Source organism: Pelophylax lessonae (genome assembly GCF_965119305.1).
Source record: "Pelophylax lessonae genome assembly, chromosome: 6".
In the NCBI taxonomy this organism is placed as follows: domain Eukaryota; kingdom Metazoa; phylum Chordata; class Amphibia; order Anura; family Ranidae; genus Pelophylax; species Pelophylax lessonae.
Genome location: NC_138773.1, coordinates 231,181,948 through 231,208,534, shown reverse-complemented (window position 1 = coordinate 231,208,534; position 26,587 = coordinate 231,181,948). Strand labels below are relative to the sequence as shown.

General features: G+C 45.1%; 1 protein-coding gene across 1 annotated transcript in view; it reads left to right on the top strand.

Moving 5' to 3' along the window:
* PCNT (pericentrin) overlaps positions 1-26,587 on the top strand; it is a 193,301-nt gene that overhangs the window by 116,611 nt on the left and 50,103 nt on the right. Inside the window, exons 27-35 of the mRNA XM_082260893.1 lie at positions 3,098-3,268; positions 3,344-3,496; positions 3,578-3,715; positions 8,948-9,853; positions 9,947-10,117; positions 11,302-11,763; positions 19,149-19,248; positions 19,377-19,486; positions 23,149-23,346. Coding sequence (XP_082117019.1) covers positions 3,098-3,268; positions 3,344-3,496; positions 3,578-3,715; positions 8,948-9,853; positions 9,947-10,117; positions 11,302-11,763; positions 19,149-19,248; positions 19,377-19,486; positions 23,149-23,346 — 2,409 coding nt within the window. The remainder of the gene's footprint in view (positions 1-3,097; positions 3,269-3,343; positions 3,497-3,577; positions 3,716-8,947; positions 9,854-9,946; positions 10,118-11,301; positions 11,764-19,148; positions 19,249-19,376; positions 19,487-23,148; positions 23,347-26,587) is intronic.

Genomic DNA, 26,587 nt, shown 5'->3' with positions numbered 1-26,587 from the left:
GACCCTGCTCATTCAGGATAAATGGGTCCACGAGTTGGTTCGGTTACAATATTGAGCTTCGCTCCTTGCCTTTGGCAAGGTGCTTTCCTTCCCACTTACACCTGTCTCACAATTGGCTGCAGGGCCTCTACGGTGCAGTGCAGCACCTACTGGCACAAGGAGTCATTGTGCTGGTTCCAGAGTCAGAAAGTTTTCAAGATTTTCACATCTGTTTACCGTTCCCAGTAAGGAAGGCAAGGTCTGCCTGATCTTGGACCTCAAGACTCTGAACCACTTTGTGGGGGTTCAGAAATTTCGGATGGAGTAAATTCACACGGTAGTGGTATTCCTTCATCAAGGGGATCTTTTGGCCTCTATCAGTATCAAGGACGCTTACCTTCATATTCCAATATATGTCGGGCACCAACGTTTTTCTTTGCTTTGCCGTGGGCGAGGAGCACTATCAATTCGTGACGTTACCCTTTGGTCTCGCTTCAGCTCCTCTGGTGTTCACAAAAGTGTTGGACCCGGTAATGGCCTTGCTTTGGCAGAAAGGGATCGCAGTACGATGTGCTTCTGCTTGCAGAGTCTTCATTGGCTCTAGAAGTCTATTTGGACATTACTGTGCGAACTCTACAAGAGTTTGGATGGACACTGAATTTTCAGAAATCGGCTTTGACCTTATCCACCAAGCTGGACTACTTGGGTCTGACGCTGGATTCAGCATCAGCCCAGGTGTTTCTTCCACAGGCGAAACTTTACAGGTTACATTTAAGCTCCGGTTCCACCGTCGCTCAGGATTTGCATGCAAGTGCTGGGTCTGATGGTCTCCACCTTCGAGGCGGTACAGTTTGCTCAGTTCCATACCAGACCTCTGAAAAGAGATTCTTGCCAAATGTAACAAGGATATGAAGTCGCTGGACAATCTGATCAGGTTGAGCTGGGGTACGAGAGGGTCTCTGATATGGGGGCTCTGCTTTCCGGCGATTCGTCTGGGGATGTCCTTTCTGCCCTTGTATTGGACAGCACTTTCCACGAATGCCAGTATGTCTGGGTGGGGAGGTGTCTTGGGAGTATACTCGGCTCAAGGTGTTTGGACTCAAGAGAAGTCCGCCCGAATCTCCAGGATGTTGATTGGCAGACCGATCAGGCTCCATTAGGAGGTGTTTCTTCAACTGTCTCTGGTGGGGGACTCCCGAGGTGGACATATTGGCATCCTGTCTCAACAGGAAGGTGCAAAGGTCGTGTCAAGGTCTCGGGATCCTCTGGCCATTCTGCAGATGCCCTGGTGGTCCCCTGGGATCAGTATCGTCTGATTTACGCTTTTCATCTAATACACCTTCTGTTGTTGAGACTGCTATGCAGAATGGAAGGGACTCCAGTCATTCTGGTGATGCCAGACTGGTACCTCTGTGGGATCTCAATTTGGTACTGTAGGTACTCCTTCTGAAAACATTTGTGAACTTCCTTTGCTCGTTCTATCTCAGAAGGTTGCCTTTTTGGTTGCTATTACTTCTGCGCGTAGGGTGTCGGTGTTGGCTGCGTTGTCCTGTTGGTCACCTTACCTGGTGGTTTACAGGGACAAAGTGGTGTAACGACCCGTCAGGTGTTCCTTCTGAAGGTTGTCTTGGGGTTTCATTTGAATGAAGATGTTGTGCTGCCGTCCTTATGTCCTAAGCTGAAACCTCCTAAAGAAATTGCCCTCCATTCCTTGGATGTAGTCAGGGCAATTCGGGTATACCTGGCGGTGAATGAGCCGATTCGGAAATCCGGTTCTTTGTTTTTATGCATGGACTTTTTAAGGGGCAGGCCGCATCTGCTACGACTATTTCCAGATGGATCAGGCAGATGGTGGTGCAGGCCTATTCTATTGAGGGTCAGGTTCCTCCTTTCCCTTTTTTAAGGCGCATTCTACGAGAGCGCTTAGTGCCCCCTGGCCCTTCCGTCATCAGGCGTCTGGTTCAGGTGTGCAAGGCGGCCACATAGTCGTCTGTACATGCATTCACAAAGTTTTTATAAGGTATATGTACTTGCATCATCGGATGCTGCTTTTGGCCGCAAAGTTTTGCAGGCTGCGGTTTCAGAGGCTCCCGCCTTTTTGAGGGTGTACTTTTTTTCCTGGTGGTGAGCTCAAGTTGTTCCTGGTTGAGCTCCTATTGTACCTGGTTGGCTATGTTTGGCCTTGTTGGGAATTAAATGTGTTACTGTGTTTTTCCCATCCCTCGTGTTGATACAGCTTTGAGACACCCCAAGGATCTAAGAAGACATGGAGCTGTGTCTGTCAGTGAAATGAAAGAGAAAACTGGATTTTTGTTCTTATTGTAAAACTCTTTTCTCTGCGGTTCACTGACGGACACAGCACCCGTTCCTCTGTTGGGTTGAGTTATGTATTCTTCTGACACTGCTTGTTACAAACTGAAGTCCTATAGCAGGAAGTGATGGTATACCCTCTGGCACTGCCTCAGGGGCGTAGTCAAAATTGTTTCCGCCTAGTCCTACTCTTGAAGAGAGAGCAGCATAAGCCCAAGGATCAAGCAGACATGGAGCTGTGTCCGTCAGTGAACCTCAGAGAAAAGGATTATACAGTAAGACAAAAATCCAGTTTTACAGTGTTCTCACCATGGAGAAGGCTACACAATACCTTATTTCATTGCAGAGTGTATGTATACTTTTGCTATTTCATTGGCCGCATGTCAAATTGTGTAGTACATGTTTAAGATGTATTTGGGTCGCCAAGTTGTGTGGAAATGTTTGTCCTGCTCAATTTCTGTTTCAGAAAACTTGGCTAAATATTGTAATGCATACCCCAAGCAATGCTTTCTCTGTACAGATAATGTTGCATTCTTTTCTATTTGTAAATGTGAAACCTTTTTCAATAAACCTAGATTAAACATAACCGTACATCGAAAAAACGTTTTTAAAACATGGCACAAAGAGAAAAAATTAATACTGAGTTGACATTTTAAGTAGATTTAAAAAACATTTTAAGTGCATTTTATTTAGATTTGCTAGCGGAATACCTTTTATCACTTGTCCAAACAAAAAATGTTACAAGTTGCAGCAATAGATGTAATGCGTGTTTCCATGTCACTGATTTAAATCTGTCAATATGGTTTAGGACAAAGAAGCTCTACAACAGCAGCAGTACAATAATGTGCTTCAGATCTCTGCCCTGCAGTCAAAGCTAGATGAGACCCGGCACAGATTGCCTGTGGAAGGCGAGCCTGATAGCCTCCTAAAGAAGGAATTACAAGCTGAGCGGGAAGCTCTCCAAAGGAAAGAGAAAGAGGTATCATCTTTAAGACCTATTAAATTAAAGTCTTAACACCATGCAATGCACTTACTTACATACATTTGTTTACAGGCTGAAAGTCTGGCTGAGCAGCTAGAGCTGTTCAAAGAAGAGCTAACAAACAAGACAGAAGAGGTCCTTCAGTTGAACATGCAGCTTGAGATCCAGTGCAAACAGAGTGAGCAGGCTGTTCAGCTGGCTCAAGAGGAGTACCTGCTGCTAAAGGCAAGTGCATTTTTTGAGGAGATCACAAGAGTGCCTGCTGCTGGATTAGTGTGTAATAATGTTTAATTTTCTAAAAAACAGGAGGACATGTCTTCTCTCCATCTTGAAAGAACTCGTGACAAATCTAGCTCTTCACTGGAACTTCTCCAGGCTCTGTTACAAGAAAAGAACCAAGAGATTGACCATTTGAATGAGCAACTTCTTAGGCTGCAAGAGGAGGTAAATGATTATCTGAAAGTTAAGTTTATCTGTCGTGCTGGCAATGCATGGTTTTTCCCTTCATAGTGCAGTTGGTTTCAGTAAAACCCAATGCTTATATGTGGATGTTACTCATGGGTTAATTAGCTTTTTTCATTTGCATGCTCGCTTTACTATGTTAAGCTATTTTGCATGCATGGTTTGCATGCATGGTTTCACACTGGACCACATTTAACCTGGAGGATAAGCTTTGTATTGAGAGGACCAGTGAGCCTTAAATGGACGCTATTACAATGGTGGTGAGTATTGCAGCCAGGGTTTTGCCTTTTAGTTATACTTTGTGTATTACCTGAACAAATAGTGTTAGATGGTGGCTGTTCAGGAGCAGCTCACGAACTACATCCCACAGGCCTATTGCGGTCCGCTGGTTGATGCAAACTGACCCTTACCAAAATGATGTTGGGAACTGCTAACTGCAGAGTGGCAGTGGGTGCTGGAACACCGGTATGAGCTGGCTTTGCCACTTGCTCCAGTAAGGAGGGAGGGGGGGGGGGGGTGGATGCGATTTTTTTTTTTTTTTTTTGCTGACCGGCTTGTCCAGATCTCATACAGGGTTTTTTGAGAAAGTTCCCGGCCCCCTGGGGGTTAGTGACTGGGGCAGGGATGTCCTTTGGGCTCCCTGCGGTGGTTCTAGGCTTGGGGGAAGCTGATGTTTCTTCATCCCAGGGTCTGCGCCTCACGTGTCTGGGTCAGGCTGAACATTTAGTCCGCGGCTTTGCAGCCTACTCATGGCTGTCTGGGTACCTGACCGAGATGAGGTGCCTGACCAAGCTGACCGGCGGATGCCTCATGCGTCCGGATCGGGCCAAAAATTGAGGCCACGGCTTGCGGCTGACGGAGCTGGCTTTCCGGGCGACTGACCAGGCTGTCCGAGCTCCTACCTGAGCTACTGATCAAGCTGACGGCGGACTTGCAACCAGATCAGGCCCCCAAATTTAGGCCGCGGCTTTGCGGTCTACTTGCGGCTGGCTGTCTGAGCTGCTGACTGGGGTGATACAGCAGCGGTTGGGTGTTCCCCCCCCCCCCCCCCCCCAGGGGGGTGGACATATGGACTGCCTGGCGCCCCCCCTTGAATCGGGGGTGCCGTGGGGGCATTGTTGTGTGGGGGTACTCTGCCTGCGCGTCTGAGTCACGGCGGGCCCCCTCTTCCCCTTTATAGGGGGCTATGTCATTTATGGTGGGCGACCCTTAGGTCTAATAGGGGTCTTTTTGTGGAACTTTAGCCTGCGTCTCCTTGTGGGACAGTGGTCTGCAACCTCCCCTGCTTGTTATATTTTCAGGGTGAGCTTAGCATATAGCGACTCTACTGGGTCTGCATCTACGCACTTCGGGTGCTCTGCGTTGAGGATGATTCCTTTTTTGTTTTTCTTCTTACTGCGCATGTGCATGCAAGGACGCCGGTGTATGCACTGGTTGTATCGGTGCATAAAATTTTTAACATGGGGGGCGCCGGTCCCCTCAGGGCCCGCAGATCCCCTAACAGCGGCAAAGGTACTCACTTTTCCTACTGTGACAAAATTGTTGCAATAATGGTAACATGCATGGTGTGGCTAAAAAGCTTGTCTGTGGACCAGGCTTCTAAAAAGGCTCTTTCAGATATCCCCTTTACGGGGGAACGCCTATTTGGGTCTTTGTTGGATGAACTGATCAAAGGACTAACTGGTGGGAAGAGTACTCTTCTTCTATCCGCTAAGGGCAAGTCACCGGGTAATAGACGGGGCCCTCATTTTTCAGCACACAGGAAGCCTTCGGCACGCAGGAGAAAGGACCTAAGCCATTTATGTCATCTGGGGGTTCCAAGAAGACTTGGTCGGGTAAACCGAGAACAGGCCCCTCCAGATCTGTGGACAAATCTCCGTCTGCATGAAGGGACGCTTTCTCCCGTATCTTGATTCAGGACAAAAGGGGCCTCGAGCAGCTCCAATTGGGTTACAAGATCGAATTTAGGTCCCGACCGCCGGACAGATTCTTTCCGTCCAATCTACGCCTATCTTCAGATCGTTTAAGGGATCTGCGGGAGGCGATACAAGATCTGTCGCAAAGGGTGATTGTGCCGTTTCCGTCTCGGGAACTCTTTCAAGAGTTTTATTCAAACCTGTTTACTGTTCACAGAAAGAAGGGAAAATGCGTCCAATTCTGAACCTCAAGGCTCTGAATTGCTTTGTGCGGGTACAGAGGTTTCGAATGGGAGTACATTCCCACTGTAGTGGTGTTCCTACACCAAGGGGACTTTTTGGTCTCTATCGATATAGAGTATGCATTTCTGAACATCCCTATTTACACTGGATGCCAGCGTTTTCTTCGCTTCGCTGTAGGAGAGGAACATTATCAGTTTGTAGCGTTACCCTTTAGTCTCGCCTCTGCCCCCAGGGTCTTCACCCAGGGTCTTCACCAATTTGTTAGCTCCGGTATTGGCATTAATGTGACAGCGGGGGATTGCGGTACTAGGGTACCTGGACGATCTCCTCTTAAGAGCAGCCTCCCACTCGGTTCTGGTGGGCGATCTGTCAATCACTGTACGGAATTTGCAAGAGTTTGGTTGGAGAGGGAGTATTTGGAAAGATGTGTGCGCAGGGGACCAGGACTCTGAAAGAGTCCAGATTTCCGATCAATATTCTGGAACCCAGAGCGATAAAGCTTTGCTTCAGTCACTGGACAAATCGTCTGCAGGTTTGTCCAGTTCAGATTCAATCAGACAATGCCATGGTTGTGGTTTACGTCAATCATCAAGAGGGCGCAAGGAGTTTGCTGGCGGCCCTGTGAGGTGGCCGAGATCTTAATATGGGCAGAAAAATGTTTCAGCCCTCTGTCGTGCATTTACCGGAGTGGAGAACTGGCAAGCGGATTGCTTGAGTCGTTGTGTGTTGGATCAGGGGGAATAGTCCACGTTTCACCTGTTGTGTGTCCGGGGACACCCGATGTAGACCTGTTAATTTCTCGGCTCCACGAGAAGGTACAGAGGTTTGTAGCCAGGTCTCTGGCCAACGCCACAGACGCACTGGTGGCTCCTTGGGGTCAGTATCAGCGGATCTATGCGTTTCCTCCACTGAGACTTCTGCCGAGGCTTCTGCGCTGAATAGAGGTGGAAGGGACCTTGCCGGTCTTGGTACGCAGATCTGGTAGGGTTGGTCGCTGATGCTCCTTGGAGACTTCCTCTCAGGGAAGATCTTCCATCCTGCTTTTCAGTCGCTGGCTTTAATGGCGTGGCTGTATAAAGCCAGGTATTGAAGGATAGATGTCTTTCTGACTCAGTGATTCCTACACTGTTGAAGGCTAGAAAATCTACCTCCAGGAAGATTTATCATCGTACGTGGAAATCGTACAGCTCATGGTGTGAATCGATTTTAAGGTGCATCCACGCTCCTTTTCAGTGGCTAGGATATTGGCTTTCCTCCAAGGACGGGTTGAGCAGCGGTTGGCCTTGGGTACCATTAAAGGCCAGGTGTCGGCTTTGGCTGTGTTTTTTCAATGCCCTTCAGCTACGCATTCTTTGATTCACACTTTTATCCAGCTAGTTTATGTGGCTCCTCCGATACGGTCCCCGTTATCTCTGTGGGATCTTAACTTGGTACTGTCTGTTCTTCAAAAACCTCCCTTTGAAAACTTAGGGAGATTCCTCTGCTTACACTGTCACAGAAGGTAGCATTTTTGGTGGATATTACCTCTGCCCACAGAGTGTCCGAATTGGCGACTCTGTCTCTGCCGCTCTCCTTCTCTGTTGGTCCACAGAGATAAGTTGTGCTTCAACCTAATCAGTCATCTCTTCCTAAGGTGGTTTCTGATTTCCATTGAATGAAGACATTGTGCTGCCTTCACTCTGTCCTAAGCCCAAGCATCCCAAGGAAATTGCCTGGAATTCTTTGGCTGTGGTTCCGGCAATTAGGGTTTTCCTGGAGGTTACGGAGTCTTTCAGGAAATCAGACTATCCTTTTGTCCTCACAGAAGTACCTCGGAAGGGATTGGCTGCGTCTTCTGCAACGATATCCAGATGGATCAGGCAGACAGTGTTACAGGCATATTCACTTAAGGTTCAGGTTCCACCTTTCCCTGTGAAGGCGCATTCTGGTAGGGCGCCGAGTGCCTCTTGGACCTTTTGCTATCAGGCCTCATTAATACAAGTTTGCAAGGCGGCAAGTTGGTCGTCTGTGCGCACGTTCACTAAATTCTACAAAGTAGATGTGTTGGCATCCTCGGATGCTTCTTTCGGCCGCAAGGTTTTGCAGGCTGCTGTTTTAAAAGAGCAATTTCTTTCTTTTTGAGGGAGTATGTTGTTTCTAGGTGAGCTCCAGTTGTTCCTGGTTGAGCTCCATGTTACCTGGTTGGCTAAGTTTAGTCTTTGGGGAATTGTGTTCTTTCTCTGCGTTGTTTTCCCACCCCTCATGCAAATACTGCTTTGGGATGTCCCAATGGTTAAGAAGAATATGGAGCTACGTCTGTCAATGAACGATAGAGAAAACTGGATTTTTGACTTACCGTAAAATTCTTTTCTCTGACGTTCATTGACAGACACAGCAACCGCCCCTCTATTTCTGAATGGGTTGGGTTTTTTTTTTTTACTTCTGACACTACTGAATCCTTTAGCAAAGTGAGTGGGTGTATGCCTTCAGGGACTGCCCCATAAGGTGTGGTAAAGTTTTTTTTTTTTTTTTTTTTTTGTTTTTTTTCTCCTGCCTAGTGTCCTACTCCTGTAGGGGGTAGCATAACCCAATGGTTAAGTATATGGAGCTGCGTCTGTCATTGAACTTCAGAGAAAAGGATTTTACGGGAAGTCGAAAATCCAGTTATGAGGAGCGATTTTTGCCTTTGAATATGCAGCAGACTAGATACACTGTGACCAGTGTCTTATTCTGTGAAAGATTTGGGAACCAACCCTTCAAATAACCGTTATGCTAGGCCCTGCTGCCTAGAGTTAACACATTTCAATACTGAGAATCTAAAATCAACCAAACCTAAGCATCAAGGACAAAACATTATGTATCTCTGTTTAACTATTCGACTTAGTTTAAATTAGTATGTAAAACGTATTTTCCATTAAAAAATTGGATTAGTTTTTCATTTCAACTCCCAATTTTATGAATATTAAATGTATTGAAGGGCTTTCTTGGTCAACATCCATATTTATACTGTATTATACTGTATGACATTAAGTGGTTTACTTTGTCATAGAACTTTTTTTATTTTAAACTTTTACAGAAATCTGAAGTTGAGGAATTGAGGTCTTTAGTTGAGCATCTTCGAAGTGATCAAGAGAGACGTAGAAAGAGCAAACAGGAGGAGATGGAACAGCTTCATGAAGTCATTGAAAAGTTACAGCAGGAGCTTGAGCAGCTGGGACCCATTAGGCATGAGGTCAGTGATAGTCAAGAAAGCCTAGATCAGCTGGGTCTAGGAGGAGCAGATAATCTGCAGGCTGAGCTTAGAAAAGGAGCTAAACAACTAGAAAGAGCAGATGTAGAGAAACAGAGTTTGGAGGAAACCGAGTCTTTGTGCATGGCTGAGCTGGATGCCTTGCAACGGCAACTGGAAGAAAAGGAAGTCCTGCATGTTGCAGAGATTGAGGTTCTGGAGACAAATTTACAAAATCTACAACAGTCCTCTAGGCAGAACGAACAAGCCCTGGAGTTGCTTAGGATGGAGCATAGAAACTTGCAGGAAGAGAGTGAACTACTTAGGACTCATGTGTCACAGAGGGAAGAATCCATTGCTCTTCTTGCTGTCGAGTTGCAAAAACTTCAAGACACTGTAAGGGAGAAAGATACCATCCTCATGGAAAAGGAGATTGAAGTTCAGACTTTGCAGGAGCAAAGTATGGGTGATATGTCTGAGTTGCGTAATCAGCTGGCACAAAGTCTTCAGTCTTTAGAAGCTACCAAAATAGACCTGCAAAATGTACAAGAACAGAATGTCTCTCTGCAAACTACCCTTTCTCTCAGCTCCAAGGAGCAAAGTGAGAGGGAGAAAAAACACAAAGCAGAATTAGAAGAGCTCAAGCAGCATCTTAAAGAGCGGAAGGACAAGTCTCAAAAGCTTGTAGAAGAGGTGCAGACACAGACTGATATTCAGAATATGACCTCACTGGAGGAAGCTGGATCAAACCTGGTAAGCTTGATTTGGATATGATATATATTAGTTGCGCATAGTAAAGTTGCTTTCTTTTACTTTTTTTTTCCCCCACTATTTAACACTTTACAGGCTACTTTGAATGAGCAGGTGGAAGCTGCAGAGCGCCTAGCAAGTGAGAGAGAGGCTAAATTACGGAGTACTGCGTATGAGCTCACCACTTTGAGCAATGTGGTAGATGAATTACGTACGGAATGTGAAAGCTGGAAAGCTGAAGCTCAACGTGTCCAGCAGCAGCTAAAGGTTAGAACACAACTATGAATCTAATTGACTGCTAGATATGTGTTCAAAGTCATAGAAACAATATTTTGTGAAACTGTTTTTTTTCTCCCCCTAAAGTGAACCTCTGCCTGGTATAATCTGTCACAGTTGAGCTTGGTTTTTAAGCAGCAGAGACTTCTACTCCTGTGTGGGAACCTCGTCTTTGCTAAGTGAACAGTATGCTGAAACTTTTCCTTCAAAGTGAATACTGAGGATTCTTTAAAAGAAGCTTGTGAGCACAGCTGGCAGCTCCAGCTAATTAAAATGGTGTTAAACCCAAAAGCAAACCTTTTATTATATTTTAGCTTACCGAATCTCAAAGGGAACAAAACTGTTGTAATTGGTTATAAAATGTGAACTGAAGTTCAGCTTGAATTTGTTAGTGTATCTAACTAAGTCTGCTACTACATCTAAGAAAAAATGCTACTGACACACAGAACTGTGTTTGTAACTAGAGGTGGTCTCTATAGTAGGGTACATGGGTAGTAGGTAAGAGACATAGTCCATAAATGTTACTACTGAAAATGAAATTTTCATGTGATAAAATAGAATAATGGTGACCATTATCCTCAGAGAAAGCCAGCTCTGGAATAAGCAAAAGGGTAGGAAAAAGTAGGAAGCGCCACCTAGGTGTAGTATTAGTAAACCTATTTAATAGCAAAGATAAAAAGCACTCACAAGATGTCAGGTAAAGGTATGCTTATCTGATAATGTAGTGTCCTCCAGGTCTCTGATGGCGTCCCTGTACTGTATCCATGGCTGCTGGATGGGGAGAAGTCTGCAGTCCTGTGGCCTCCATTTATTAGCCTCAACACCAAGCTTTATGTCTGGCAGAAATCCAATACAGCGCACAATCCAAATAAGGCCATTCCTACTGTAAAGCATAGAGGTGGTAATATCCTGTTATGGGGGTGTTTCTCTGCAGCGTAAATATAGTAGAGAAAAGTCTGGTCTCCAAGCTGGCTATGCAGCTTGCCATGGCTTTTGAAATCATTTGGAAATTATTTGGCAGATAAAATGGCTCTTGTAGTATGCATTTCATCTGCGTTTTGACTGTTTCCCTGGAGTTCATTTTTAATACAAAGCAATTGTTGGTATGTTCAGGTTAGTTCCATTTATGTATATTTGCAACCCTGACTCTTGTTTTCTCAACACTCTTTTAACAGAAGAAAGAAGCCTGTGTGGCAGAATTACATTCTCATTCCCAGAAACTAGGAGCTCAGGTAAAAAAACTTCAGGAGGCTTTAGCAAGCCAAGAAGCCATGATTTCTGTTATATCCATGGACTTGAAAAAACACAATGTTGAAGACAAAGTTAATAAACCTAATGGCTCAGCGCGATCTGACGTGAAGCAAAGAAGCTTTTCTGAAAGTTTGACAGATTCAAGTGCTTGGGACTCCCCTGATATGGTTAGAAAACAGGAAGAACAAGTGCAAAGCTTAAGAGGACTGACCTCCTTCTCTGAGTTGAGCATTAATCATAGTGCTGAGCTGGAGGTTATGAAATTAAAGTCATCTGGCTGTGTTAAGCAACTGGAACAATATAATCTTCTAGGATCCAGCACCCCTTCTTTATCTGACAGTGTTTACTCTCTGCAACATTCCAGTCATACACAGAAGACCAGCCCTGTAAGTATATTCTAATTTTGCTTAAAAAAAAAAAAAAAAAAAAAAAAGTTTGGTTTGAATAACTGTGTCCAAATTGAGGCATTTCTATATTCCACACACCAACATATCCTATATTTAACCACCTTGATAACAATGATGTACAATAAAAAGAAAAAAATGCTAAAAGATGGATGCTTATTTCTGGACTACCGTTTATAAACATCATTTCACAAAATGGTGGCCAGTGCGCCTGTTGAATGACTAACATAACAAGCTGTCATCAGACAACTCAGGCCATAGACAAAATGCACAGGAGCAAATAGAATGGCTCAGCGCCTTGTGATCACAGCAATTTGCAACAATTACAAATGTAAATGTTGCTTGATTTTTCGAAGGAGTCCTGCATCAGGACTGTTGAGGACTGTTGAGTGCCTGGGGTAATCCATGCTGGTAACCCCTATCCTGCTTTTTTGGAACCCCCAACCTCACCACGGAACAAGGAAAATGTTATTGTGACCATAGGCTTTTCTATAATTTTTTTTTTTTTTTTTGAGAGTAGTAAACTCCGCGCTTATGGAGTATTGGATATATATGAGAATTGAAGAATGCTAGGCTGCAGCCTCCCTATAGTATAGTCAGAAGACTATATAGAGTAAAAAGGTGGGGGGTAGGGGGTGGCGCTGCCTGATAGTAAGGTAAACAATGGAGTGCCAGGTGATAGTGGCAATAAATAAGTGAATACAATAAAATGGTGGGTGACAATAGTAAATATAAAAATGAATGTATAAAGATATGTCCGTGGATCAAAGGGACATATGCATGTACGTCTCTATAAAGTGACTTGTGCAAAAATTATCATAAATATAGACTTCACAGAGTATGTAAGAGATGGAAGCAGTGTGGGGACAAATAATAATAGTAGGTCACAATGGTGTGTGTGTGTGTGTATATGTATATATATATATATATATATATATATATATATATATATATATATATATATATATATATATATATATATATATATATAACGTCCTGGTAAGGCGACGTGTGCAAATCTGGACATAAATATAAACTCCTCAAGACATATATAATGTATGATATTAGAACAGATAAATTAGTGCAAATTAATCCAGGTGCATCAGTGGGTCAAAGTGACAAGTGCAAGAATCACCAAATGAAGTGACATGTGCAAATATGACCATGGATATAAATCTACCAATAGAAATAATAAAACAATATTGGACAAATAGGTGCCGATAAACCAGATAAAAATGTGCAAGAAAATATATAACTGCAGGTGAAATAAAAAATCAATAATGCAATATAAATACAAAGTGACTGATGCGTGAAAAGTCCAAGAAATGGTATACACCAGTAGCAACAAACGTGGTGAAGTGGTGATGGATATGCGATAATGTTGAATAAATAGTGATAAGTAATAAAAAAAGTACCATAAAAGAAAAACCGCTAATAGAGTTTTAATATAAGAAAGTAATACACTTAAAATGTGTCGGCTTGATACAATACAAAAAGCGGCAATAGATACCGGAGAGATCAGCTAGAGCCGCGGCCGTCTGCAGCGCGGTCCGCGGCAATGAGTCGTGACCGTGCGGCGCTCCTCTCTGACGCGTTTCCTCCTACGACGGACATCAACTGAGACAGGAGATCTGTCGTAGGAGGAAACACGTCAGAGAGGAGCGCCGCAACGTCACGACTCATCGCTGCGGCCCGCGCTGCAGGCGGCCGTGGCTCTAGTTGATCTCTCCAGTATCCATTGCCGCTTTTTGTATTATATCAAGCCGACACATTTTAAGTGTATCACTTTCTTATATTAAAACTCTATTAGCGGTTTTTCTTTTATGGTACTCAGGGGAGACCTTTATACACCGACCAGAACGAACTGATCCTAACATTCCAGGAAAAGAGGAGGCACTCGCCACAGGCAGATTCTATTTCTCTGCCCAGAATTAAGATCCATCTGGTAAGAGGTTGACCTGCTCTCTCCTGTCTGGAAAGAAGTAGTTGGTGTTTTTTCACTTTCCCTGGATATTTAGTGGTATTGGATCTGATAATACACGCGCCCTTGTTTTGTCTCATCTGGTAAGGGGCTTATTCATTCACGGTGGAGGTCTTCGCTGCACACACCTATTGTGTTGAATTTTGCCCCCTGGAGCCATTTCACATGCATGTTGGATGTTTATGATTTTGGACTCACCTTTTGGATGCACATTTGAATGATTTTGTACTATTTTGGACTTTATTTCTTTTCACAGATTTTGAACTACAGGTCATTCATTTTCGTTGTGTTTTATAACTCACTTATTGTGAAGGAGGGTTTGTCCTCTGATTTCTCGCATATCACCCAGAATTTGTATTGATAGATCACCATATAATTATATATTGGATATTCAGTAATTTAATAGTTTAGAGCACCTGATACACATTTTGTTTCATTCATTCTATTTTTCTAAGGTAGCAGCTTTTCTATTTTCCAGCGCACTTTTTTCACACATCGTATTTGGCAACCATTTTCCTTGCCTTGCTGAGTGTTTGGCGCCTTTTTCAGGCGCCATCTTAAGTGTGGCCAGGCCGCGCTGTGTGGGCGCCGGCCATTTTCCCCTGTGCTTTCCTATGCTTTTCTATGGCACCATGTTATTGTAGATCAGTTGGTTCGGCCTCTAGTGACATTTGGTCACTTCTTCCCAGAATGTTTCACTTGCAGAAGACAGGTTGTAGACCGTTGGCTGCTCCAGTTTCTGGCACAGTAAGGGGTTTTTTAGTCCTTGGGCATTACTCGGGACACACTTGGCTCCTATCAGGATACCTGTTAGCTTTAAGGAGGACTCCGGCGGTCCCAAGGTGAAAATTTCCCCTCTGATCTTATTTGTGCATCCGAACCATCCGGATCGCCTTCTTTAGTGTCTCTGTCTGCAGCCATAGAAACTCTGGCGTCCAAAGTAGATCTTGTAATGAAACAAGTTGTTATCCAAAAACGGCCGATGCCCTCTCAGTCCTCTGATTCAGAGCCTGATGTGGTTGCCATGGACAATGCCCTCCCCGAGGGGTCCCTGTCCTCAGACTGCGAGGTGGAGGAGTCCTCAGCTGCAGCGTGGGAACGTGCTTTGGTGGAAGCACTGGTTCGCTCAGTCAGGGAGACTTTGCATATAGATGATGAGCCCACAAAGTCAGGAAAGCGGTTGTCTTTGGCTCCCACAGAGCCCAGAAGTCAGGTTTTCCCTTGCCCCAAGGAATTTCACGATACCGTGAATAAGCAATGGCGGCACATGCTGGTGGTGCCCAAGCGTTTTCAACGCCTTTACCCTTTTGCAGCCTTAGTTTCCTATCGCTGGACAGTGTCACTTACGGTGGACCACACTGTGTCACGGTTGAATAAGTCAACGGTGGTACCCGTGGATGACTCCCCTGTGTTTAAGGACCCGGTGGACAGGCACAAGGAACCGCTTTCCTGCCAACTTAGTGGCGGGCTAGCTCCTCAAACCCCAGGTTCGCCTCCGTCCTTCTTTCTCAGACGGTTACGGAATGGATCAAGGTGCTTAAGAGCAACTTGCTGGCTGAGTCAGTTCCTCCAACTCTCATTGAGCTCATGGACCAGATGGCCCAGGCCATGGTATATCTGTGCAAAGTGGCCCTGGACAGGGCTCCCGTGGTCGCTAGATTGTCGGCGGTGGGGATCGCCTTTCGCCGCACGGTGTGGCTGAAGAGCTGGTCGGCGGACCAGGCTTCTAAAAAGGCCATGTCTGATCTTCCCTTTTTGGATGAACACCGTTTTGGTGACTCCTTGGATGAGCTAATCAAAGGTCTCACTGGGGGTAAGAGTACTCTTCTCCCCCGATCTGCAAAAGGTAAGGCACCTCGCGGTAAGCGGGGATCTTCCTTCAAGGCTCACCAGGGGCTTTTTCGTGCCTCGGGGGTGCAGGAAAAAGGTAAACCGTTCAGAGCCTCCGGTGGAAACAAGAAGGCCTGGTCGGGTAAGCCGACAAGTCGTCCTCTGCATGAAGGGATGCACACATGGTTCAGGGGTGGGGGGCATCTGCGCTACTTTCGGGAACCCTGGACGTCTCTGATTAAAGACAAGTGGGTACACAAATTGATTCGTACAGGGTACAAGATAGAGTTTCGGTCTCGCCCAGCCGACAGGTTCTTTCCATCGAATCTCCGTCTGTCTCCGGATCGTTTAAGTGGGCAGTGCAAGATCTTCTTGCACAGAGTTAGTGTCCCGATTCTTCAGCGGGACAGGTTTCGAGGTTTTTACTCAAACCTGTTCACGGTGCCCAGGAAGGAGGGCAAGGTGCGTCCAATTCTGGACCTCAAGTCACTGAACCGCTTTGTGCGGGTGCAGAAGTTCCGGATGGAATATGTCAGGTCGTTGGTGGCGTCTTTAAATCAAGGAGATTTTCTGGCCTCCATCGATTTGAAGGATGCGTATCTGCACATCCCTATTTACGAGGGCCATCAGCGATATGTCCATTTCGCTGTGGCGGAGGAGCATTTTCAATTTGTGGCAATTACCCTTTGGTCTATTTTCCGCTCCCAGGGTCTTCACCAAGGTTTTGGCCCCGTTGCTGGCTCTGCTGCACAAGAGGGGGATTGTGGTCCTCGGTTATCTGGATGATCTCCTGTTAAGGGCGAGCTCATGTGCCACTCTGTCGGGCGATCTGACCGTCGCGTTTCAGATGCTCCAGGAGTTCGGGTGGGCCATCAACGTCCAGAAGTCTGCACTGACCACGCCAGTACGTCTGAATTATCTGGGCATGGTCCTGGACTCCGCTCAAGCTAAGGTTTTTCTCCTAGAGGAAAAACTTCAGACTTTGCAGGACGAGGTCAGGGCTCTAATGGACAACGATCTCTCCTCCCTGTGGAACTGCATGAGGTCCCCTGGGCTGATGGTGGCGGCCTTCGAGGCTGTCCCGTTTGCCCGGTTTCACACAAGGCCTCTGCAAGCAGAAATCCTTGCCAAATGGAACAAGGCTCCGCAATCTTTGGACAGGATGATATGTCTAACTCATCTCATGAGGTCGGAGCTGTCATGGTGGCTTCGGTCACCTGCTCTGTGCCAATGCAAGTCGTTCCTGCCACTGTTGTGGACGGTGGTCACTACGGATGCCAGCCTTACAGGCTGGGGTAGGGTGACACGCTTTGTGCCCAAGGTCTGTGGTCGACAGAGGGAACTTCCTTACCGATCAATGTTCTGTAGCTCAGGGCGATCAAGCTCTGCCTGCTCCATTGGACGTCTCTGCTCCACGGTCTCCCGGTTCGGGTGCAGTCAGACAATGCCACAGCTGTGGCTTACATCAATCACCAAGGGGGGCACCAGGAGTGCCCAAGCGGCCATGGAGGTGGCCAGGATTCTGACCTGTGCCGAGGCGCACGTTCCAGCTCTCTCCACTGTTCACATTCCAAGAGTGGAGAACTGGCAGGCGGACTACCTTAGTCGTCAGTCACTGGAACAGGGGGAATGGTCCCTGCATCCAGATGTGTACGGCCTCCTGTGTTCCCGGTGAGAACTCCGGAGGTGGATCTGTTCGCATCTCGCCTAAACAAAAAGATGGAGAGGTTTGTGGCCAGGGCTCGGGATCCTCTGGCAGACGCCACAGACGTGTTTGTGGCACCTTGGAGCCAATACCGGCTGATTTATGCCTTTCCTCGGATACAACTGTTGTCCAGGTTCCTCTGCAGGTTGGTGGGGGAGCAGGTAATTCTGGTGGCCCCAGACTGGCCTCACTGGTCTTGGTCCACAGACCTAGTAACGATGGTTGTCGAGCCTCCCTGGCGGCTGCCTCTGAGGGAAGATCTGCTGTCTCAAGGGCCGATCTTCCATCCTGCTTTACGGTCGCTGGCTTTAAGGGTGTGGCTGTTGAAGGCCAGGTGTTGAGGGACAGAGGTCTTTTTGTTTCTGTGATTCCTACCTTGCTGAGAGCTAGGAAGATGACGTTGAAGATGTATATTGCCTGGTGTGAGCTGCAAGGGTTGCATCCTTGAGCTTTTTAGGTGGCGAGGGTCTTAGCCTTCTTGCAGAAAGGAGTGGAGCAACGTTTGGCGTTGGGCACGATTAAAGGTCAGGTGTCAGCCTTAGCCATTTACTTTCAGCGTCCCTTGGCGACTAACTTTTTGATTCAAACCTTTATTCAAGGGGTGCGTTATCTGGCCCCTCCGAGGAGGTCCCCTTTACCTCCATGGTAACTGAATTTGATTTTGTCCGTTCTGCAACGACCTCCCTTTGAAAATATCAGAGAACTCTCTCTGCCTTTATCTCAGAAGGTTGCCATTTTGGTGGCTATTTCCTCTGCTCGCAGGGTGTCTTAGTTGGCGGCTCTGTCTTGCCGTTCGCCTTATCTGGTCGTTCATAGGTTGTTCAGCGACCTAACCAATCCTTTCTCCCTAAGGTGGTGTCGGCTTTTGTAAGAACTTACCGTAAAATTTTTTTCACTGAGTCCTCTGACAGACGCAGCTCCCGCCCCCTCTATTTTGGGGTTGGTTGTGTTTTCCTTCACTGCTTGCTACGAAACAGATTAGTGAGCACGGTGTGTCTGGGGTAATGTCATGAAGGACAGCACCTATGGGCGTGTCGGGTGAAAAGTTTCTAAAGTTTCACTGCCTAGTCTACTCCCTTAGATGGCGCATTACCCATTGGTGAAGAAACTATGTAGAACTGCGTCTGTAAGAGGACTCAGAGAAAATAATTTTATGGTAAGTTCTTGCAAAAATTCTAGTTTTTTTTTATGCGTCATGTTCACATCAGAATGCAATGTTTCTCTGCTCCATAGCTGTGCGATTTAATTTATTTTGTTTATAATTATGTTTTGCATAATATCGCCACACACAAATGCACTGCAATGCACCTCTCACCTTTTTAACAAGGTCAGGGAAAACTTGCCTTCATTTTTTTTTTTTTTAGGTAGATGTGCAACGAAAGCACACATAAAAATGCATGGTAATGCGCATAAAAACAAAGAAGCGCAGTTGACTGCGGGCCTGGTTTTGTGTGTGTTGTAGTATGAATGGGCCCTGAAGGTTTTTTTTTTTCTTGATAATTGTTAAATTTCTGAGCTCTGTAAAAAATGAGAGCGGCATAAACATGCAGATTAGAAAATGAAAATGCCTATTTGTTTAATTTTGTACATAATATTTTTCTGTTATGCCATTTTATATGGAGATCAGTGTTTTATATATGCAATTGAAATGTCATTATCTGTGTGGGCGTACCACAATCTAAGGTCATATACCAGAGCAGCTGGCAAGCAGTGCTTAGAATGGAGCCTTTCCATTCAATTTGAAGGTGTAGAACTCATTAAACACAGTCTGTTTTTCTCAAAGAATGATCTCACCATATGACTGGCATAGAATATATGCTGCAGGTTTAGTATTACTGTCTTCTCCTTCAGGTGAGAGAAACTGGACACCCTTTGACAGACTTCGACTCCTGCGATGATCAGCAAAGCTCTACAGATGATCGTATCGAGACTGAGCAATCTGATGAATTTGGTAAGTGTATTTTTCTTGCAATATTTTTCAGATTGTGTTGTTTAAGCTCTTTTCTTGCAATATTTACTGCCCTCCTGTAACTTTCAGTAACTTGGATAGCACATTGATCATAATGGTTTGTTATCTAGATTTCAAGCTTGAAGCTGGGACGTTCCATTTAGAAGAAGTGGAGGATTTGTTTGGCATAAAGCAGAAAACTGATTCGATGAGTGGAAGTGGACTATCTGTACAGCTCCAGGTAGCATTTTTAGAACGTTCTGTATTTCGGCAGCCTGTTTAGTCAGATTGTATTTGTCAGTATACATACTGGTAATCAGTATATCCATTAAATTATAAGAAAAGTGTGGGGGGAGGGGGGGGGGGGTAGTGCATACAGGCTGTTATGTGCAGGTACTTTACAGCCTGGAGGAAAAGCCCAGTAAATCTGGGGAAAGGGACATTGGACAGCATATAACTGTGTTAGCTGGCGGGAGGGGTGCATATAACTTTTATGTGATCTGATCATACGGCCTGAAGGTGTAGCAGTGTATTTTGGGGATATGGGGACTCGACCGTATGGTGAGTTAGCACAGGTTGGTATATTGCTGTTGAAGTAATTTGCCTGGTATGTCCTTTGTTTTTCATCACAGATCAGAGAAGCTAGTAGCCATTACTACATGGGTTGTGCTGCCACCTTCTGGTGAATGGACACTGGCTAGAAAAAGTTTGGAGGCCCTGGCACTGACCAAGCATAACTCTTTCCTGCTCTAAGCCATAGTTGCGTGCTAGTGTCTAAAGATCATGTGTTTTTTTTTTTTTTTTTGTGTTTTTTGAGGGGGGTACTTTGTTCCTACTTTTCCAGACCTGTTTATTACACTCTTATCTGGGCAGTGGTTGGCCGTATCTGTATCATTTACTATGGCCAGCAGGCCAAGAACAAATGTACTGAGACCCCCATAAGAGTGGGGACAGTCTATAATGTGTGCCATCAGGCATTGGATCCTGCAGTCAGTGACCTTCAACATACTGCATAGCCTGTGATCTCACTGTCAGGGTGCTCTAAAAGCCCTGTGGGTTTCACCTTCCATGATGGGGGAAGTTTGGGCCTACTAGGGTCTGCAATGTAGCCTGGGAAGTGCCTCTGGGTTTGTGCAGCTGTTGCAGCACACCTTACAGTGTTCCTCTCGGGGTTTGGTGTTTTAGGGCACTGGATGCATTAGGACATGGTTTTTAACCTTATGGGATGATATATAGGCTGTGACCGGGTTTTTAAAAGGAGCTAGCCAGTCGGCCATTTTGTTTCCCATTCACTTCTATAGGATATCTTTGCCCAACAGCAACCGCCTGATATCTCAGCCAATCCTGCCTTTCATGACCACTAATCGAGCTGACGTCTGCATGCTGTGGCGTAGCAAGTATGGGGGCATGTGTATTTTTGGAGGGTGTGGGCACCATAGCCTGAGAGTCCTCCCAGCAGCTGTGTGACTGCTTCTCACTGGGTTTCAGGCTTGTCATCCCACAGCAAGCCATGTCTTCTTGTAGGTAGAGAGTTGGGTACATGGGCAATATGGGTTTCCAGATTCCTTTATGAGGTACAGAGTTCCCCCGGCAAAGTTTGCCCTAATAGCTGCCCTATGAGTCAAATTCGCTCTGAATCCCTGCCCTTATTTAGTATCTTCACTGTTTCAGGATCACAGTCCTTCTCTTCCTTTTGTGTCATGGGAGGAATTCTCTGCAGCTATTTCTGTACTATAAGATTAGCCCGTGAGTTCACTAGCTATAAAAAAAAAAATGTTAGCCACCCCAATTTATAACTAGCCTTTGCGGTAAGTTGCACATGGAAGGGCAACGCACATCACAAACAAACAAAAATTTCCAAACACTTGCCAGCTAGCCTGTAAACAAACCAAATTGACCTTGTCTAACAATTTACACTTAAAACAGAGTGCTCATCACTACATAGGTCAGTTATAAATTGGGATGGTTGCCATCTTTTTGGATAGCTTGTTCGCTGATTTGTTTTGGGGGCACATTGGATGTCTTCAGCTGCCATTGTGCTGTTGCTAGACTTCTAGTGTGCCCCTGTGCCTTTTAAGGCGGAGTGGGCTCCCTCCAGGCAAACATGCTCCTAATTTATCCACTGCTGTATGTGCTCCATCTTGGGGACTCCAAAAACTATAGTTAGAACAGTAGTACACAAAGAGTCTTTGACGTTTGCACTGCGGCTTTCACATATATCTGCAAATGTGTGCAATGAAACCCTTTGTTTTTAACGTGAATTGTTAGACCAGGTCAATTTGGTTTATTTGCAGGCTGGCTGGTAAGTGCACTGGGAAATTTTTGTTTTTCCAGGAGTTCATTAGCCTGGAACACCTAGGACGAAAGCATGAGCATCCCCTTCCCCTTCTCCCCTTTTATGAGAGTTTGAGGCATCGGAAGTTCCGGTACAGGAGGAGTAAGTGAAAGCTATTGAGGATCAGAAATCCTTTTATAGAGCAGCCATCTTAGGAAGAATCTCAGGGTCCAGGGTTTGTCCTTTACCTAAATTTTCTTACCCCTAAGTCCCTTGTTTTGTTTCTTAATGGCTTCTAAAACATTCCCAAATCCTTCCCAGTGTCCCAAATCCTTCCCAGTGCACCGTCACTTGCAGAAAGTGATATATGCTGATTGGTCTCACCCAGAGAAGGTGTTTTCGCCACCCAAATGGTTTACTTACCTGTACCTCTTGGAGAAAAAATTAAATAGGAAATAGTTGGGTAAACAGCCTAACCCTAGCTACTATGTAAATAAGACCCTATCGGGCCTGGTCCCAGGCTTCAGAGGTGGGAAGTCCTCTTTAAGGCATCATTCTCTTTGGTGTTAGTCTCTGAAGCCAGCACTGGCTAGTGAGGAGTGTGCCAAGCCCTTAAGATCTGGACTAAGCAGGTGTTCCATTCCAGAGAATCTGATCCAGAATATCCTACTACCTTGTCTTCACATGCTTACAAAGTTCTAAAAGGTGGATGCCAACATACATGTAAGCTAATGGCACTGCAACCCACTAATGCAATCAGGTCCGGCTAGAGTGCTCGGTTTCCATTTACCGTGCCTGACTTCCGGTCTCCACTCCGCAACACAAGTCCTTCCATGTAAATAAAGTCCGAAACCAGCTGAGGATCAATAATAAAATGTCTCTTTATTTCGTCCAAGGGGTGCACATTGGGTAGCCAACACTAACTTGTTTCAGCATATCCGGGGCTTACTCATTGTTAAACTTCTACTGTTACTATACCTTGATAGACTGAAACGTGTTAGTGTTGGCTCTGTTTGGAACAGGTTTACTCCTTGGACGAAATTAAGAGAGGTTTTATTTATCCCCACCTGGTTACCGACTTTAGCTACATGGAACTGCTAAGTTGACAAATTTGCCTCTGCTGACCCCAGTTTCAGACAACCGATCTTGTAGATGGCTTTGTAAAGGGTCCCCACGTTTACATGTGGGGATTTGGGCTTGTTGCTATGTTGCCCACCCTTCAGATTCATTGCTTTGAACATCATGTTTGTTTAAGTAATTAGGATTTTTGGTCTACCTATAAAATCCCTTTTGCAGAATACCTCTGGTTTGTGTTCCTCATTGCTTGATACAAAACTGAGGCTTAGCTGGCAGAGGTTATGCATGGGCAGGCATCCCTGCCTTTTTTTTTTTTTCTGGCCAGTGTCTATTAACCTCAAGGTGGCTTAATATCCTGTGTAGTAATCAATACTAACTCCTGTGTCCTGTGATTTACTCCAAGAAAAGGATTTTACTGGTAAACCAAAAATCCTAATTTGATGCCTGTCCCACACACTGATACAATATTGCATTAGTGAGCTGAAATCTTTTTTTGTAGTTCATAATTAGTGGACTGTAACTTTTTTTACATACAATTTCTCTTTTTCTAGAAAATGTTGAATATGGTTCATGAGGAAAGCTGCAAGATTCTGGAACTGTCTGAACGGCCCATTCCAAAGGTTACCAGTCCAGAGAGTACTGAGCTTCAGATTCAGAGAGATGCCTGGGTGAAAGAACGAGAGAACCTCCAAGATACCATCCAGTCTCTAAGTTCTGCCTTAGCACAGGCTGCAGGAGAAGTGAACAAGGTAGGTGTGTGTGTGTGTATACCATTGGGGCTGTGACTGGAGTATACATTGTGAAAGAAGAATGATCTCCAACTGGAATTCAAACCGGCTATAGCCTGGTATTAAAGTTTACGTCAAGTCAAAAGGTTATAGTTGTGAGTAGAGCAGAGAAGGAGTTAGAAGCCTAATCTGGCTTCTATTTCTACCTGGGATTCCAGAGAGTTGTACCTTCAGTCAGGGTGACAACGGTTTCACCTCACAGGAAGTTGGGAAAAATCTAAACAAACACCTATATTACAACAGGTTGAGAGAGTTTTCCAATACTTGACAGTTCAGGGAACATGTTTAAGAGGAGATGCCAAACTTCCCCTTCAGCATCTTGGCTGTTCCTTCAACACTTCCACTTAATTTAGGTACAGTCAGGCAATGCCACCCTAGTGGCATATATCAACCATCAAGGAAGCACAAGAAGCCTGACAACCTTGAAAGAAGCAAACCAGATACACCCGTGCTCACTGTCAAGAAATTTCTGTGGTCCACATCCCATGAGTTTTTTTCTCAGCCTCAACTTCTTGGAACAAAGGGAATGGTCTCTTCATCCAGATGTGTTCAATTTTATATTCCAAAGATAGGGGCTCCGAATGTTGAAACCCTAGCCTCCAGCTACAGCAATAACAAATACCTCTGGTTGTATCCACAACCAGGACCCCTCTATCTCTGGCCTCAGATGTCTCTGTTCAGGCTAATTTATGCCCTCCTTCCACTGCATATTCTGCCTCACCTGCTCTACAAAATAGAGCAAGAAAGGAAGGATGATTCTTCTGGCATCAAACTGGCTGAGAATATTGCATAGTTAGGTTTAAAAAAGTCAAGAAAGAAAAGTCCATATCGCTCAACCAATAAAAAAACTAAAAAGAAAACACAACCATACAATCCCATATACACAATCCTTTACCCACAGTTGATCCAGAGGAAGGCGAAAAACCACAGCAAAGCATAATCCAATTTGCTAATGCAGGGGAAAAAAATCCTTCCTGATCCCCCGAGAGGCAATCGGATATTCCCTGTATCGACTTTACCTATAAATGTTAGTACCCAGTTATATTATGTACACCTAGGAACAAATCCAGGCCTTTTTTTTAAAAAAAAGCTTCTGAGCTGGCCAGTACCACCTTTGGAGGGAGTGTATTCCACATTTTTACAGCTCTTACTGTGAAGGAACATTTCCATATTGAGACAAAATCTCTTTTCCCTTAAGCCCCGTACACACACGCAGATCGTCGTCATACAAACGTCGGCGGACGAAAGATCTGCCGATTGTATGCGTGTTATGCCCCGTACACACGTGCAGATTTTCTGAAGACTTTTGTCTGCAGACTTACCAAAACCATATAATATGAGGTCAAACCTAAACACTTTCAATTTGTATGTAATCCGGCAGGCCCTTGCACTACATAGAAAAGGTAAGTCTGCAGACAAAAGTCTTCAGATAATCTGCACGTGTGTACGGGGCATTAGTATGGTGCCTCCGACAGATGTCTGCACACAATCCGCGGACAAGAGTCTTTCTTGCAAACATGAAAATTTTTGTCTGCAGACACCAGAACGGACGATTGTTCGCCTGTCAGTACAGAAATCAGCCGACAGACCGCAGATTTGCAAGACTGGGCATGCTCAGAAAATAAAAAACACAGGGAAAGTTAACCATTACATGACATCACTTCTGCAGTCAGCTGAAGTCTGCGGACAAAATTCTTGTGCTGTCCTTGTGCTGTCTTTGCACTTTTCAACAGACACCGACATCCCGGGGAGAAAAGACGAACATTTGTATGACGACGATCTGCGTGTGTGTACGGGGCTTTAGACGTAAAGAGTGCCCCCTTGTCCTCTGTGATGACTTTAACCACTTGCCGACCGCTCACTGAGCTGGTACTGCGGCAAAGTGGCTCGTTATCGTCCAGCGACGTAGACCTATGTCGCTGGACTCCTCCCCTTCTCGGCAGCGAATGCACGCCGCCGGAGGCTCGCTCCCGCTGTATTCAGACACAGCGGGAGTCGGGCCAGGGGAGGAGAGGCGGTGATCACCGCCGCTCTTCCCCGATCGTCGGGGATTGAGTGAGGAAATCCACCCGCTTGTGTAAACAAAGCGGGCGGATCTCCTATGTGACAGGCAGGGACAGATTACAGGATTCAGCATAGCTGAACCTGTGATCTGTGTCTGTGTCACACAATCTCCTCCCCCCACACACATCGGTAAGCACCAGGCATACATTTAACCCATTGATCACTAATAAATCATTAATAAAGTTAACCCCCTTCCCTGCCAGTGTCATTATTACAGTAACAGTGCATGTTTATAGCACTGATTACTGTAGTAATGTCACTGGTACCCCCAAAAGTGTCAAAAATGTCAGGGGTCCGATCTGTCCACCACAATGTCTCAGGCCCGCAAAAAAAATCGCAGATCGCCGCCATTACTAGTTAAAAAAAAAAAAAAAAAAAAAACAATAAAAATGACCTAAATCTTTCCTGTAGTTAGTAGCTGCGATAACTTTTGCGCAAACCAATCAAAATACGCTTATTGCGATTTTTTTTTTTTTTTACCAAAAATATGTAGCAGAAAACAAATTGGCCTAAAATGTTAAATTTTGATTTTTAAACTTTTTTTTTTTTTTTTTGGGGGGGGGGGGGGGGGGATTTCATATAAAAAAAAATGTGAAAAATATTGTTGTTTTTTCAAAATTGTCGCTCTTTTTTTGTTTATAGCGCAAAAAGTAAAAATCGCACAGGTGATCAAATACCACCAAAAGAAAGGGTACAGCATTCTCCACTATGGATTCCCCCAGTTTTACCCCCCACCCCCCCCCCCCCCCCAGTATGTATGATGCATGCTTATTCTTAGCCCCCAAGTGCATAACTTTACGTTTATCAACATTAAACCTCATTTGCCACACAGTCACCCAATTAAGCATTGAGTTCCACTTGTAAGTTAGAGACATCCTGTAAGGAAGTTCTTCCACTACATTGCTTGGTGTAATCTGCAAAGACTGAAAAAGTACTTTAATACCAGACCCTATATCATTGAAGCGCTGCGCAAACTGTTGGCGATATATAAATCCTGTATTATAATAATAATTTATAAATGTATTAAAAAGTAAGGGTCCCGACACTGAACATTGGGGTACACCACTGATGACCTTAGACTATTTAGAGTAAGAATTAATACCCACTACTCTCTGAATTCTATCTCTTAACCCGTTTC